Source organism: Cephus cinctus, unplaced genomic scaffold (assembly GCF_000341935.2).
Source record: "Cephus cinctus unplaced genomic scaffold, Ccin1 Ccin1_scaffold0215, whole genome shotgun sequence".
Classification (NCBI taxonomy): Eukaryota; Metazoa; Arthropoda; class Insecta; order Hymenoptera; family Cephidae; genus Cephus; species Cephus cinctus.
The window spans coordinates 1,279,235-1,292,105 of NW_014332933.1; the positions used below are offsets into that span (position 1 = coordinate 1,279,235).

Here is a 12,871-nt window from a genome sequence, read left to right on the forward strand (position 1 = left end):
GCACTTGGGATGAAGGTGGGGGGGGGGGGGGGGATTAAGAGTGGGTGGACACTAACGATCATTCTTTGCAAATACGCGTATACACGCGGAATCGCGTATAACCAAACATAGCATGGGGGGCAGGAGGGGGGGGGGAGCAGAGGAGGAGGAAGCTACGAGATCGATGAGAATCTCTATGGAGTAGGTAGATAAGGTTAAGGGACTCCTGTGTAAGATTGGAGCAGGGTTAACGTTCGTTGAATGGGAATTCGCGCGAAGGAAGAAAGGGGTGAGTGAGGATGGAGGGGGAGGGAATAAAAAAATGGGGGTCAAAGTAGAGATTTTTTAAAACCTAATTAGAGAAATCCTGCAAGAGAGTCCTTAAACTGACACGCGACAGGGATGCTGTGCCAGCTGACTATTCGAAGCGACGATTCTGTTGTGTTTTTTTTTTTCTGACAGCTGTCAAAGAATGCAGCCCACAACAAACAGCACGTGGCTTTCCACGGATTCACGTGGATATATGTTAAAGCGGGAAAAACAAGGACGTATTTCAGTGTAAAGTCATGCGTATGCATGCCTGTTAAAAAAAAAACAATGTGTATGCAAAACCACGTGCGTGTTCTCGTTGTTTACTGTATCTGTCAAAAAAAAAAAAAAAAAAAAAGAACACAGTGAACTCGCGTACCAAACACGACTATGGCGACCCTTATTTTTCAACGCCCGTTTAAATTACTTCTGCTTCTATCGCGGTTGAGTATATGCCAGAGAGAGAGAGAGAGAGAGATATGGTCCGGAGAAATCAGGAAAGCGAGAAAATGGTGCAGCGGCTGATTGTACAATCAGCTTGGGAAGCCTTGTGCCATATATCCTGCGTATCGCGGGCCTGGCGATTCGCGAATGCATGACCGCGAATGCTGTCTCGGCTACGGAGGAACACTCGTGAAGTGTGTTGCGTTCGTGACGCTTCGCGGGGCGCGGATGCACGTGCGTGAGAGGGCATGACAACTGGAAAAGAAGACGAGCGCTGTGGATGAAGGTGGCGCGCTCTGACGGCGCGTGGCTAAAGTTCAGTCGTCAGCCTGTTAGGAGGACTATAATGTCTCTGAAATATATGTATATATATATATATATATATATATATATATATATACACGGGTGGAATAACAAGATGCCTACGATACGAGATTTCTGATAAATGAATAATTATCTTTACGATTAAAAGTCGTTGTCACGTTGACCGACTTATGCCGAGTAACATCCGACCGAGATATTCAAAATTCCGCCCGGTTGGACAAGAGAACTCGGTTCGCTGATACGGACAAATTAAAGGGCCGCGAACGGGGAGGCAAAAGAATGGGGAATTTAAGGCGCGAGATTCCCAATGGGATCACGTCGAGAGTAGCTGACAATATACGTTAGGGAGGCTTTCATTAAAGTGATTTACAGCGATCCGACCTAATTGTCGGTGTTGATAATTAAATGGTGATAAGGGGGGCGGGGGGAGTACAGACTCGCTACCGGCATGCCAATTATTATCGGCTCTACCCGACGGCTACACCTAAAGTCGACAGATCACGACTCCCTAATTGCACGGTAACGAATTAATCCACAATTTTCCGAAAAATATATTGAAGAATAAAAATAAGTGTTCGCAAGGAGGATGCTTCGAAGACAACACGAGACGCCGGGTTAAAAGCACGCCCCAGTTTGCCGATGCGTTTTTTCGTGGCTATTCTGTTCCTTTTACATTCGACTGATCGCGGCCTTCGATCCGCTCGGACGATGCGAGTAAAAATCGTCCAAGGAGCAGCGAGCCGTCGCTCGCTTGGCGCGTTTGAATATCGTTAACGTAGTTTCTTTTTTTTTTTGTTTTTTTTTTTTTTTCGACGTATGAAAAACAAATCATTAGAAACGCGTCATCTGCTCTGCCCTGGGACTCGTGTTTCTCGACGAAGCGCGGATCGCGTTACGAATTCGTGTCGACAACAAGAGTTAATAATAATAACAATAATTAGCACAGCCCGTGACGCAATTACAAAAAGTCACGATTACAAAAAAAAAAAAAAAAATTTAACAGTGAAATTTCGCATCGACCGTTACTTCCCCTCCCTTCCCCATCACGCTCCGTATAATTCTCCGCGACGAGCCGTCGACCGTTATCAAATTTTTTATGGGATGAAAGATTTTTTGTAATCGATCCCCCCCCCCCACCGCCCCGCCCCACTCGCATGCCGAACGGCGACGCGAGCTCATCGTGAAAAATCCGCGCCTACCGTGCATGTGTGCTTAAGAATTTACAGGCTCTTTCGAGGGGATCGGTTTGTTGATTTTGGTTGGGTGTAAGACGGGCTGGGCCGAGTTATAGCACTTGTTTGCGTGGCCTGAAACAACAAGCCGACTGCCAAGTGCCTTCGAGTGTCACCACCGGCGGCCTCGTGTGCTCGCGACGCCTATATGTGCCCCGTGCATAATGTCGCATATGGTGCACGTTGCATTCACGTGCCGATGCCGATGCGACGATCCGCCGGGAAACCGGTGAGGGACTGCTGGTAGTCGTAGGGAAAAACGTGTGGGCGACGTAGGAAAGGCTGAACAGGCCAGCAGAGAGAGAGAGAGAGAGATGCTAATGGTACATAGGAGTTGCTCAAGATCCATTGTCACACTGGGGAAAAAGAAAAAGTGGAAATCACTTCGATCCAGCGTGCAATCATTTTGATCGGCCGTCTCATATTCGATCCTACGATTATTCCAGGATGGTAGGGGCCATTACACGTGTGACTTGGACTGGTTTTAAGGAACGAAAAAAAAAAAAAAAAAAAAAAAAAAAGATTACAGAGAAATCCAAGAAGCACTCCCACGTAGCGGCGGGAAGGGAACTCCATAGCACTTTGACCTCCTTGGCCAAGTGTGCACGTGGACACACGCACGTGCGTGCGCGGCCGAGCACGGCAGTGTGTACATGGAAGCACGTGGGAGCTAGATCGCTATTTATAAGCTCGAGGGGGGCGGGGGGGGAGGGGTGTCAAGTAAGTCAGGACAGGCGGGTAGATCGGTACGGGAAGTTACGAAATTTATTGGCGTTGGTAGCTGCTGAGGCAAGAGGAGTCTAAATGGTCTTTTTTTCATGCCGCTTATAATACCGACCTACAAATAGAAACCACGGATACCGTTTATATATCTGATATAGGGAAAAGAAAAAGAAGAGGACGAAGCCAACGTGAAACACTAACGAACGGACTCCACGTGGATGTTCCACATAGGTTTTCCGGAATTTTACACGCCGCCCGACGGCAGCTTCGGGAACCTTTGAAACACAAAAGATGTCAATTGTCGAAATGGACGATCCGATCGTCGAGACTGTTGTTGCGCAACCGTGACTTAATTCTTTTTTCAGTACAGGAGTACGGGGATGAACATGATGACGTAACGAGACGGCAGAGTTTATGATAAGCCATTTCGTTAAGTAACGTGACGTTCGGTGCGAAGGAAGAGAGAGAGAGAGGGGGGGGGGGCAAAGTGTAAAATCTATAGTGAAAAAGGACTAAGCGAAGGATACGAGGATATCTAAGGAGATTGTGAGAGATAGCGGAGAAAAGGCGCCGAGAGCTTCCGGCGCCGTCGCCGTCGATCTACGTCCAGTTGGGAAAGTCGTAAAACCAACTATGGGACTACCTTGACATTTCAATGGTCTCCACGTATGAGTCCGCGTCCGTGCTAACGGCAGTGTATTGGTCCCCGAGTGATTTTGCGACTTGCGATTCGCCATTCCCACACTTTTTTTTTACAGAGCATCCAGCTCCGTATCGATGACCAGTATACGACGCAAACAATCACAGTCACGTCATTAGGAACAGTCGTAATAAATTAAAAAAAAAAAATAAATACTAAAAATTCGCCAAAACCGAAAAATCCCTAAGAAATTAATAAAAAAAAAAATAAAAATAAAAAAAAAAACGAAACAGGCAATTCCGTGAAATCGACGCCCGTTCGGTCCACAGGTCACGAAGCTAATCTCGAACGAAGCGGAACGCGAATGAAGAAAAAGATTCGTGAAAAATAATTTTTCGAGATTTCCCGAAAAAAAATGCAAGTAAAAGACGAACAAAGAAAAACTTGGGAGTTCGATGCTCTTTGTTATCAGTCGACTGGGCTGCTTGCCGGGCTCGCTTCCCATTGGCTCACCCGAGCCGCTGACGTCACCGTATCGATTATCAGGAGCAGCACGTGACTTTCGACGTTGTCTGTCCCACTGGCCGATTCGGAACGAAGCACCGAGGACAAAGGCCGATTCAGGCCGACGCTCCTCCACCCAGGAAGCGATTGCACTGAATTCCAATATGGATACGTATACATTCCACGTTGTTTACCTATTCGTCGAGCTGTCGTACGATCTCCACAATTCACAGTCATCTGGTTCTACGTTCTCCGTGACCTACGACCCGAATGTCCTAGACGCTCCGGACACTTTGATGGGTTCCTTCACGAATTGGTATTAAAAAAAAAAAACGGGTGTCCTAAAAAAATATCCACCTCCTCTGCCTCCCTCGACTTTTTCGTTGCTCTCCGCAACTTCCCAAATTATTTTACGCAACGCTTCAACCCGATCCTCCACTTTTCTCTTAACGGGGTCAAAGACGAGCTCGATGCTACATTTTAATTCCAGCAATACGAGAACTCGAGGCGTATCGGTTGCCGACCAATTACGTGGCTCGAAGGCAACACAAGCCGCGAGGAATAACCGGTCCCTAAGCAACGCCATAAAAAATGACTTTCTAACAGGGATGGGTTCCGAGCAACGTGTATATCTGTATGTGTGTTCATGGAGACCCGCATCGAGAGCAACGCCGCTGGGGAGGATGCTGCATGGACTCCGAACCCTCGGAACGGTCCAAACGATCGTCACCTCCGAGAAGCAGGAGCATTCTTCGGAGAAGGGAAAAGCCCCCGAAACGGTGCGTCTAGAACGTCCTAGGTGAACTACGGGTGCCTTAGGTATTTCTCCCGTTTCCTTGGGCAGAGCCAGAAACAACCGTCGCCTTGTCCTTTCTTCGCCCTCCCTTTTTGCCCCATGAATTAATTCGACCGGGCTCTTTTCCGGTGAGCTCGTCGTACCGAGACATCGAACGGGGCCATTTAGTTTCGCCTATATTCTTTTATCTTCCCTACTTGCTTTCTTTATATTCCCTTTATCTCTGTTCGTAACGGAAACACAGCACGACCTTAATCACGAAGCGAAGATTCCGTGATATCTCACTGCTGGTAGGAATGGAGAAACGATGGAACGAGAGAGAGAGAGAGAGAGAGAGAGAGAGAGAGAGAGAGAGAGAGCGAGAGAGAGAGAGAGAGAGAGAGAGAGAAAGAGAGAGAGAGAGAGTATAATAAAATTTATGACCGCACATAAACAAGATTCTAAGCACGAATCTACAAAAAAAACCGGTTGCCATCGCGGAAAACGATCTCCGAGATTGCAATCTGGATCCATCGTGGAAGAAAGGACGAAGAGAAGAAAAAAATTCAAAAATAATAAAAATAGAAGCGGGAGCATCGATCATGCGCGGTAGACTCGTCCTCGTCCGTTCGTAAGCGGGACTCGGGCGCAGAGAGAGAAAAACAATGGAACGTCTGCCTAATTGATAGAAGAGACGAAAGAGACGAAAGAGACGACAAAGATGCACGATCGAGTATTAGGAATCATATCCACGTGATTCTACGTGGGAATTTTAATGGCATCCATCGTCTTTTTCATATCCGGCCGAGAGACTCGGAGCTCAAAGTTTCTAGAAACTGAAACGGCGAGCAACGACCGGGCTGGATGAACGGAAAGAGAAAAAGACAAAAAGACGTCGTTCGTATGCAAATAGCGTTTATGGCAATGCACTCGATGCCTCCGTTTAGATTTGTACTACCGAACAAAAAAACATTGTCCCGTTGATAAGTAATGAGAGATAACTAGGAAATCGACTCGTAGCAATCACGCTAGCGAGCCTAATTACGGTGCCATAGGCGAGCAAATTTATTTTATTGTCAAAGAATTCGATCGTATATTTACGAATATCCCATACGGACAAACAGACTCGAGCTGAAAACCATAAAAACAAAATAAACCCATAATCTACCATGCAGAGGGTTGATATCGCTCGCGAGGCTTTCTAGAGGGGTAGGAAAGTTTCATTGAAACGGCGAGTAACTAAAGTGGATAGCATTCGAGTGGTGATTATCCGCTGGGGTTGTGAAATTTATACGTCCGATAAATCGCGGCGGAATGACGAAAACGTGCACGAGACAACCCAACGAAACTGAGAGGGTCGAAACTTCGCTGCTCCACGTATGGATCGTAAAGTCGGGGCTCGGAGGAAGGGAGGGGAGGCTACTGGCAGTAGCGCTTCGTAACAAAGGGAGACGCGCATAAAGAGGCTCTCTGGAAAACGCAGCGAGAGAGGAACAATTGGCCCGAAGTTGAGTTTTCAACGCGATAATCGCTCGCTAGAAAGATTTACGAATAACACGGCACGTTGTGGGTAGACGAGAAACAGCAATGAGGATTACGCGTCCGAAAATTTAAAATTTCAATAACATTTAGACACAGGGTAGCTCAGACTCGGCCATCCCTCCTGTATCCCTTTTTCAGTCACTACGCAATGAGAGACAGTTGCCATGTGCATGATGTATCATTTGTTAGAAGTGACGAAAAAAAAAAATTTATTGGTATTCTCAACAATTTTATCTTCTAGATTTTTCTTGAAGAACAAACAATGTATATATTTGTGAAATATATAATGTAGAGCAGATGCGTTTACATGAAGTCAGAAGAAAGAAGAGTTGCATCAGAAAGATGCTTATTCACCTTACAGAGCTACACTGTCTTTCGTAGGACGACATAGGCTGAGAAATTTGAAAGAATATTTTCATGAAACTTACGTCATTTCCGATTTGACCCATATTGGCGGCACTACCGTACTCGATCGTATCCGCCTCTGGGTATTCGTCCTCTTGTTGCGCCACAGGAATTTCGATGAATTTTAATAATCGCACTATCTAACACTGGTGTGATGTTCAACGTCGTTGTCAGTAGGAATTAGGAGCGCGAGTCATTGGATATTTAAAATAAATGTATTAACGACTAACTTAGAGACAGGGTACGTGTATATCTTCGTAGAAAGAAAGACACTATCCTCTTGAGATTAACGTATAAATGTATAGAAGTAACGACTGTCTGCGTAAATGATGTCTGTACTCTCTATTGTACGTGTGGCAGAAGTGGTTATCACTGGTATGAATAAGACGTCCGAAAATTATAACATTTAAACGGAATCGGTACGAAACTATCGGTCATATCACAGACGATCTCGTTGTCACGTTCTTTTCGAAAGCCGAATTCTGTTATAATATCGATACTATACTAATATTGTTTATCACGTGTCTTATTATACGCTGCTGACGGTGTCTTGACATAGAAAAAAATATTAATACGAGAAAAGTAGCATTCACCAGGGCACTAGGCACGGGCTCAGGTTACGCTGAACATTACGAGGAGCTACGATACAAAGAAGTCTACACCGTGAGAGCGCCGGTTGCTAACTGACGGCCGGTGCCGCTAGCAGCCGACATGCGATCATCTGGCCGGCTATAGTGTTGGGAGTAGGAGCCGGTAGAATAGTGGGGGAAACTGTTCACTCCTTCCTATTGGTCGGCAGTAACGTATTTCCCAGACGTACTCTATGCGTTGACACTAGAGAAAAAATTGCGAAATAAGCGAATCCTGTCTTTTTGAAAATGACGTCAGACATTTTCGCAGGGATGTTAATGACAAGCTTTTATGTCCCAATTGCGTAACAGACAACGAACGGCTCGAGGAGGATTCTTGAGTTACCAAGTGGAACCTGGTGCTCTGCCATACCGATACGGTCCTGAAGCGCCACGGTAGGCCGGCTCGGATCAGCTGATGCCTTAGCAACAGAGTTACTAGCCGTTCTAAAAATATCTCCTTCCTACCCGAGAAAATTGGGCGACCGGCACGCTGCAATCTGGTTCCGTCGATTCGTCGGTAGTTGACAATTTTTCATTTCTCTGTTACTTCAACGGCCATATTGACTCTCGTCTATTGGAAGACTCGTAATAAATGTCCACCGCTGTACAAATGGGATAAAAAATATATTTAGTGTTGCCGTTAACAAGTTACCGTTCACACCTATATCGGATTGCTTCAACGACTGCTTGATAAGTAATCATCACCTCGTAAAAGAATTTGGCGATTTCATTTTTCTTATCCTTCATTAACATACCGACAGATCCTGTGCGTAAATGAATAAACCTAGTGACCTCTGCTTGAGAAAAATCATAATCCCTTTGTCTACCAACGTCTCAAGGATACAAGGATTCTCGAACCCTACGAGCGTGTATTTCACAAGAATTTCGACATTGGCAGCCCAGTAAGTGATTAGAATAATTAATCGATTTATCAAAAATCGTCCCATCGTCATTCTAACAAAAGAGAAAATTTTCGTACCGACTGTGGAAGCATTTTCTAGTGACACAACAGTCACGTCGTAACGCGTTGCCGTAAACAGTACTCAGGGAAAAACAGTGTCGCTGATACGCATTAAGGCCAATGCACATGAAGTCATTAGTAAAGTCAGTGCCCTGCGTGAAAAAGTCTCGTAAAACAAACTGGACGAGGAGTCGTAGTGAAAGTCACCGCAAGATTCGCGATCGAAAACGGCGTCCGTTCCTTTTGTTTATTTTTATTCTTAACAATTAACATGACAACATTTAATTAATTTTCTTTCTTTTTAATATCCTCACGCTTTTCCCTCAGGTAGTCCCGTGACCCATTTGGACAACGTAGTCGTGTCAAGTGGACAATTTTGTCCTGTTCAAAGTCACGAGATCCTAGACGAACAAAAGACCAACACCCACGACACCATCTGGGATTTGACGCACATCTTAAAAACAAATAACATACGTGTCAACACCTCAGCATATGGCAAGTCGTTAAAAACAGGTATCCAAAAATTATTATTTTCATGAATACGTTTAAAATTGCTTTGCCCACCGGCCACTCCTCCATTCGACATTATGTCAATTATTACATACTAATTCAATCGATAACGTCGCACACGAGTATAGTACTTTATTACGGTAGATTCCAAGTACCTTCCGAGAATTTCTAGCTAGACGTTACCAACCAGATATTTTTATCGATACTAACAAACTCCCTGGATTTATCGCGATACCGCAGCAGACAGACGTTTCAAGTACTGGATATTAATCCTTGACAATGTAAAGACGTATAATTTCCCTTAAGATCAGCCGTTATCGCTGCACGGATAAAGTCCATTTATATCAAAGCGATACTCGTATAGAATCTATAGATGAAAATTACCGTAAACCATTCATACATAAACACACGTCATCATCTGCTTCCTTCTCAGCTGTGCCAGTGGGTAAAAGAAGAAAGAAGAGAAAAAAAAAAGGAAAAACACAAGGAAGCACCGTTGATCACGGACAGAGTCACCATCGTCCACGACCCAGCAATGTGCAGGTTTCAGATTATTTAGTATTCCCGTGATGTTCGAGAAGGTGAAAGAGGAGGGAGTGTTGGGCGAGGTTAGTATTAGAAGCGCGAGGGGTCAACGCTCGGGAAAACGCCTCTCGTTATGGCACGGCCACGTATATACAATTATAGAGCCGGCACTGGGAAGTCCACCCCAACCTCAACTGGGCTCAACCGCCTCATCTCACTCGAGCGGGTTGCCGAGCGCGAGTTTGTCCACCTCCGTCGTTCCCTCGATCCTTCAACGTCCGTTACAACAGACGTCGTTCAGCTTCTCCTGGGCTGTACAGAACCGGCAAGGTGCGTCCGCAACGTATGGCGGATCCGCAGACTAATAACCTCTTTCTCTTTGTGCTGAAAGCCGAGTAGCTGGATGATGAAAATTATCCACTTCTGGCCTTACCTACTGGAGTTCACTGTATACAGTCATCTCCGGCGCCTCTCTCAGTGGGCAAACGTATACGGGATTGATTCACCCCCCACCACGCCACCGGCGACCAATCGTGTCCCAGTAACTGGGTTAAAGGTTATAAGAACTCTCTAGGAGATTCAGACGCCTGCTGCACCTTGCTGGTGCAACGTACGTTGCGACACGTAGTGACGTTATTCACTTCTTTGTATGGTTTCTCTTGTTTTTTTAATTTTTTTTTAATAACATAACCGATCGACGCCTCGATAAAATTTGGAGACTCTTCAAAACACGTGTGTTGCTCTGTATTGAAATAACGATAATTAATACTTTGTATTCATTGATTATCGATTATACATGTATGCCGAGAGCCATGAATAATAAATAGTTGTAGAGGAGCGCCAGACGATTTCCCTCAGGATAATACAGGTTGTTTTACAATCGACAAGATACCAGTACCGAAGGTCTGCTTGTTAGAGAGGTTAGGGATTGGCAAACGTGAGAATCCTAAGCACACACGGTGCACGTAAGAATATATATTTACCTCTATGGCAGAGTAATGGCATGTTGGGTATACTCGTGCAGCGTGAAAGACCGGAAAAGAAAGTTGCACAATTGAAAATCGAGTAATGGACACTGGCTGTAAACGCTAACGTGCTGATCATTGTGATTCATTACGATTACCGCCAATCGCAAGAGGGGCATGACACACATGCTCACTGACCCAGCAGTGACTCATTTCAGATAGAGAGTGGTCTGCGTGCACTTATATCTTAGAATTTTATACGTTCATTTTTATCTATCGTAAATATAATATTGCCATACGTCACTTGTAATCTTAATCGATTTGTAATACCTTAAGAAGGTGACTGAAGGAGACGAGTATTACATATCGGGGGCGTAGCTCAGATGGTAGAGCGCTCGCTTAGCATGCGAGAGGTACCGGGATCGATACCCGGCGCCTCCAAAATTTTTTTTTTTAATTCAAAATCAAAATACCTTCCATTTATTTTTCCACGGATAATCCGTAGTCGAGAGACACGTGTGAATCATCAGATATAATATCGAGTTGTTGGTAAATTCGAGAAAAACATTTGTGTACATACGTGTAGTTCTCTGGAAAGGTGCTCATTGCGAACAGTAGCCCATGCTACGAAGTAGAATATCGGTATGTGCGCCATTCTGGAAAATAATTTAAATGTCGCCGCAAAGTCTTCCGATAATCCGGAGGCTTCTTTCCACTTGAGAAATTCTCCATACTTACGATAATAACATATGTACGTTTGTTCTTTACCTAGTGACCCCTGATACTACTCGGTGCCCCCAGACGATAAGAGGATCGCGTCATGTACGCGCCATGTGAATGCACCTTCCTTTCCCCACTTTTAATACACGCTTCGAGAATTACGGCAAAGTAGTGATTCATGTTGCGCGTAAATCATACTTTTTTTTTTTCTACAACTTTTTTGGCCTTTACTTTTTATTTTTCTCTTGAATTCCTTTTTTACTTCTTTACTCAAGCATCTTGCTTGTTTTACGGGAGAACGAGGAGAGGGAAAATGCACCAAGTGTTCCTTGAGAATGAACAAGTACGGATAGTGTGTGTATATATGTATAGAAAACGACGACGCCGACCGACTACGACAACTTTGGCTTTCAAGCCGTCATTTCTATTTGCGATTTGCGCAAACATTCGACACCGAGAAAGCCAGTCCCGACTTTCGTAAACAGAATCACCCTGTTAGCACACATGTTAGAAAAACGTACTTCAAGTTTTTTTCTTTTTCTTTTTCAACAGACGAGAAATGTTCCATCCTCAAGATATTGTTTTTCTTTTAAATACTCCAAACTGACTTCACCTAGCAAAATTATCAACGGACAAAGAAAAACATCGGAATTTTTCCCTTCACGAATCGTACAGCCAAACCTGTTGGGGCGATAAAAAAAAAAGTAATTTCCCAAAATTTCAAAGACAAAGTAATCAGACGGCAACGCTGCTCCCATATTACTTTAACTGATAACGTCTGAAATAAAGGAGCATTAAAAAAAAAAAGGATTTTACATCCTCATTTGCCCATAACGAAACGCCGATTGAGAAAACTGTTTGCTTTTCACCCAACCTAAGAAATATCTCGGTCGACTCGAAAAAGACCCAATAATACCAGAAATGATCTAACGAGAAGACAAGGAGGCGAACAAAGGGCCATTAAGCACAGCCAAAAAGGTCCTACCGACCCAAAGGAGCCACTGGTGGGTAGTAGCGAAGTCTCGCGTGGAAACGTACCGAGAGAAATTTCAGGTCGATAAATGGGATCGCGACAAAAGGGCTCCTGCTGCACGTAGGGCACGTAGGGCACGTAGGGCACGATACGCATGAAACCAGCAAGACGCGGTGCGTCGATCAAAAGTGAAAGTGGATTTTATCGAGTGATGAGCGTGAAGATAGGGGACGTCAGAGGGGGTAGAGGGGATTTGGTGTAAAATCGCAGAAAAATAGGGGGACGAGAATAAAAGGCAGCTTGGATATTCCCTCTAGGGTGTGAATGAAATATATATATACACACGCATATAGGAACATCCCCATGTGGCTACACGGCGACACGGCGACACAGTGCCTGTTAGACGTAATAAAGGTAATAAAGCGTGGTTCTTGTCGGCAGCACGAAATTACGGGGAGTCAGGTAATAATGTCGGTGTAAAAGTCCCCCTCCCCCCTCCTTCCCCACTACCGCAGCCCCCCTAATCCTTATCCCTCGTAACAAGGAATAGGAGAGGGGCCGAGGGGAGGAAGTAGAACACGAGACTTTAAGAAAGAAGCTCCTATCGTTACCTCTCAAGGCTTCGAGCCTCTTGAGTCGGAACGAGGCTTTTGGATTTTTTGTAATTTCGTCTCTTAGGAAGTTGCAGGAGGCAGCGGCGTGGGGGGG

At 44.9% G+C, this 12,871-nt stretch overlaps 2 protein-coding genes and 1 non-coding gene across 13 annotated transcripts in view; 2 read left to right on the plus strand and 1 right to left on the minus strand.

Moving 5' to 3' along the window:
- The window catches only part of LOC107265120 (sestrin homolog), a 124,566-nt gene that overhangs the window by 8,439 nt on the left and 103,256 nt on the right, over positions 1 to 12,871 (minus strand). The window contains exon 1 of one of the 6 annotated variants that reach the window (XM_025082574.1): positions 6,901 to 7,562. The exons of the other annotated variants lie outside the window; for them this stretch is intronic. Within the exon in view, the coding sequence (XP_024938342.1) occupies positions 6,901 to 6,921 (21 nt within the window). The 5' untranslated portion in view covers positions 6,922 to 7,562. Of the gene's footprint in view, positions 1 to 6,900; positions 7,563 to 12,871 lie in introns of those variants that run through there. 6 annotated transcript variants of the gene reach the window in all.
- The window catches only part of LOC107265128, a 22,022-nt gene continuing 16,833 nt past the window's right edge, over positions 7,683 to 12,871 (plus strand). The window contains exons 1-5 of one of the 6 annotated variants that reach the window (XM_025082581.1): positions 7,683 to 8,203; positions 8,271 to 8,411; positions 8,511 to 8,702; positions 8,798 to 8,983; positions 9,414 to 9,523. In XM_025082581.1, the coding sequence (XP_024938349.1) occupies positions 8,591 to 8,702; positions 8,798 to 8,983; positions 9,414 to 9,523 (408 nt within the window). In that variant the 5' untranslated portion in view covers positions 7,683 to 8,203; positions 8,271 to 8,411; positions 8,511 to 8,590. Of the gene's footprint in view, positions 8,204 to 8,270; positions 8,412 to 8,510; positions 8,703 to 8,797; positions 8,984 to 9,413; positions 10,979 to 12,871 lie in introns of those variants that run through there. The other 5 variants (XR_003059044.1, XR_001537117.2, XR_001537116.2 and 2 more) reach the window with 5 other exon arrangements.
- Trnaa-agc lies at positions 10,839 to 10,911 on the plus strand. The gene has a single exon. It is a non-coding gene; the product is annotated as a tRNA-Ala (tRNA).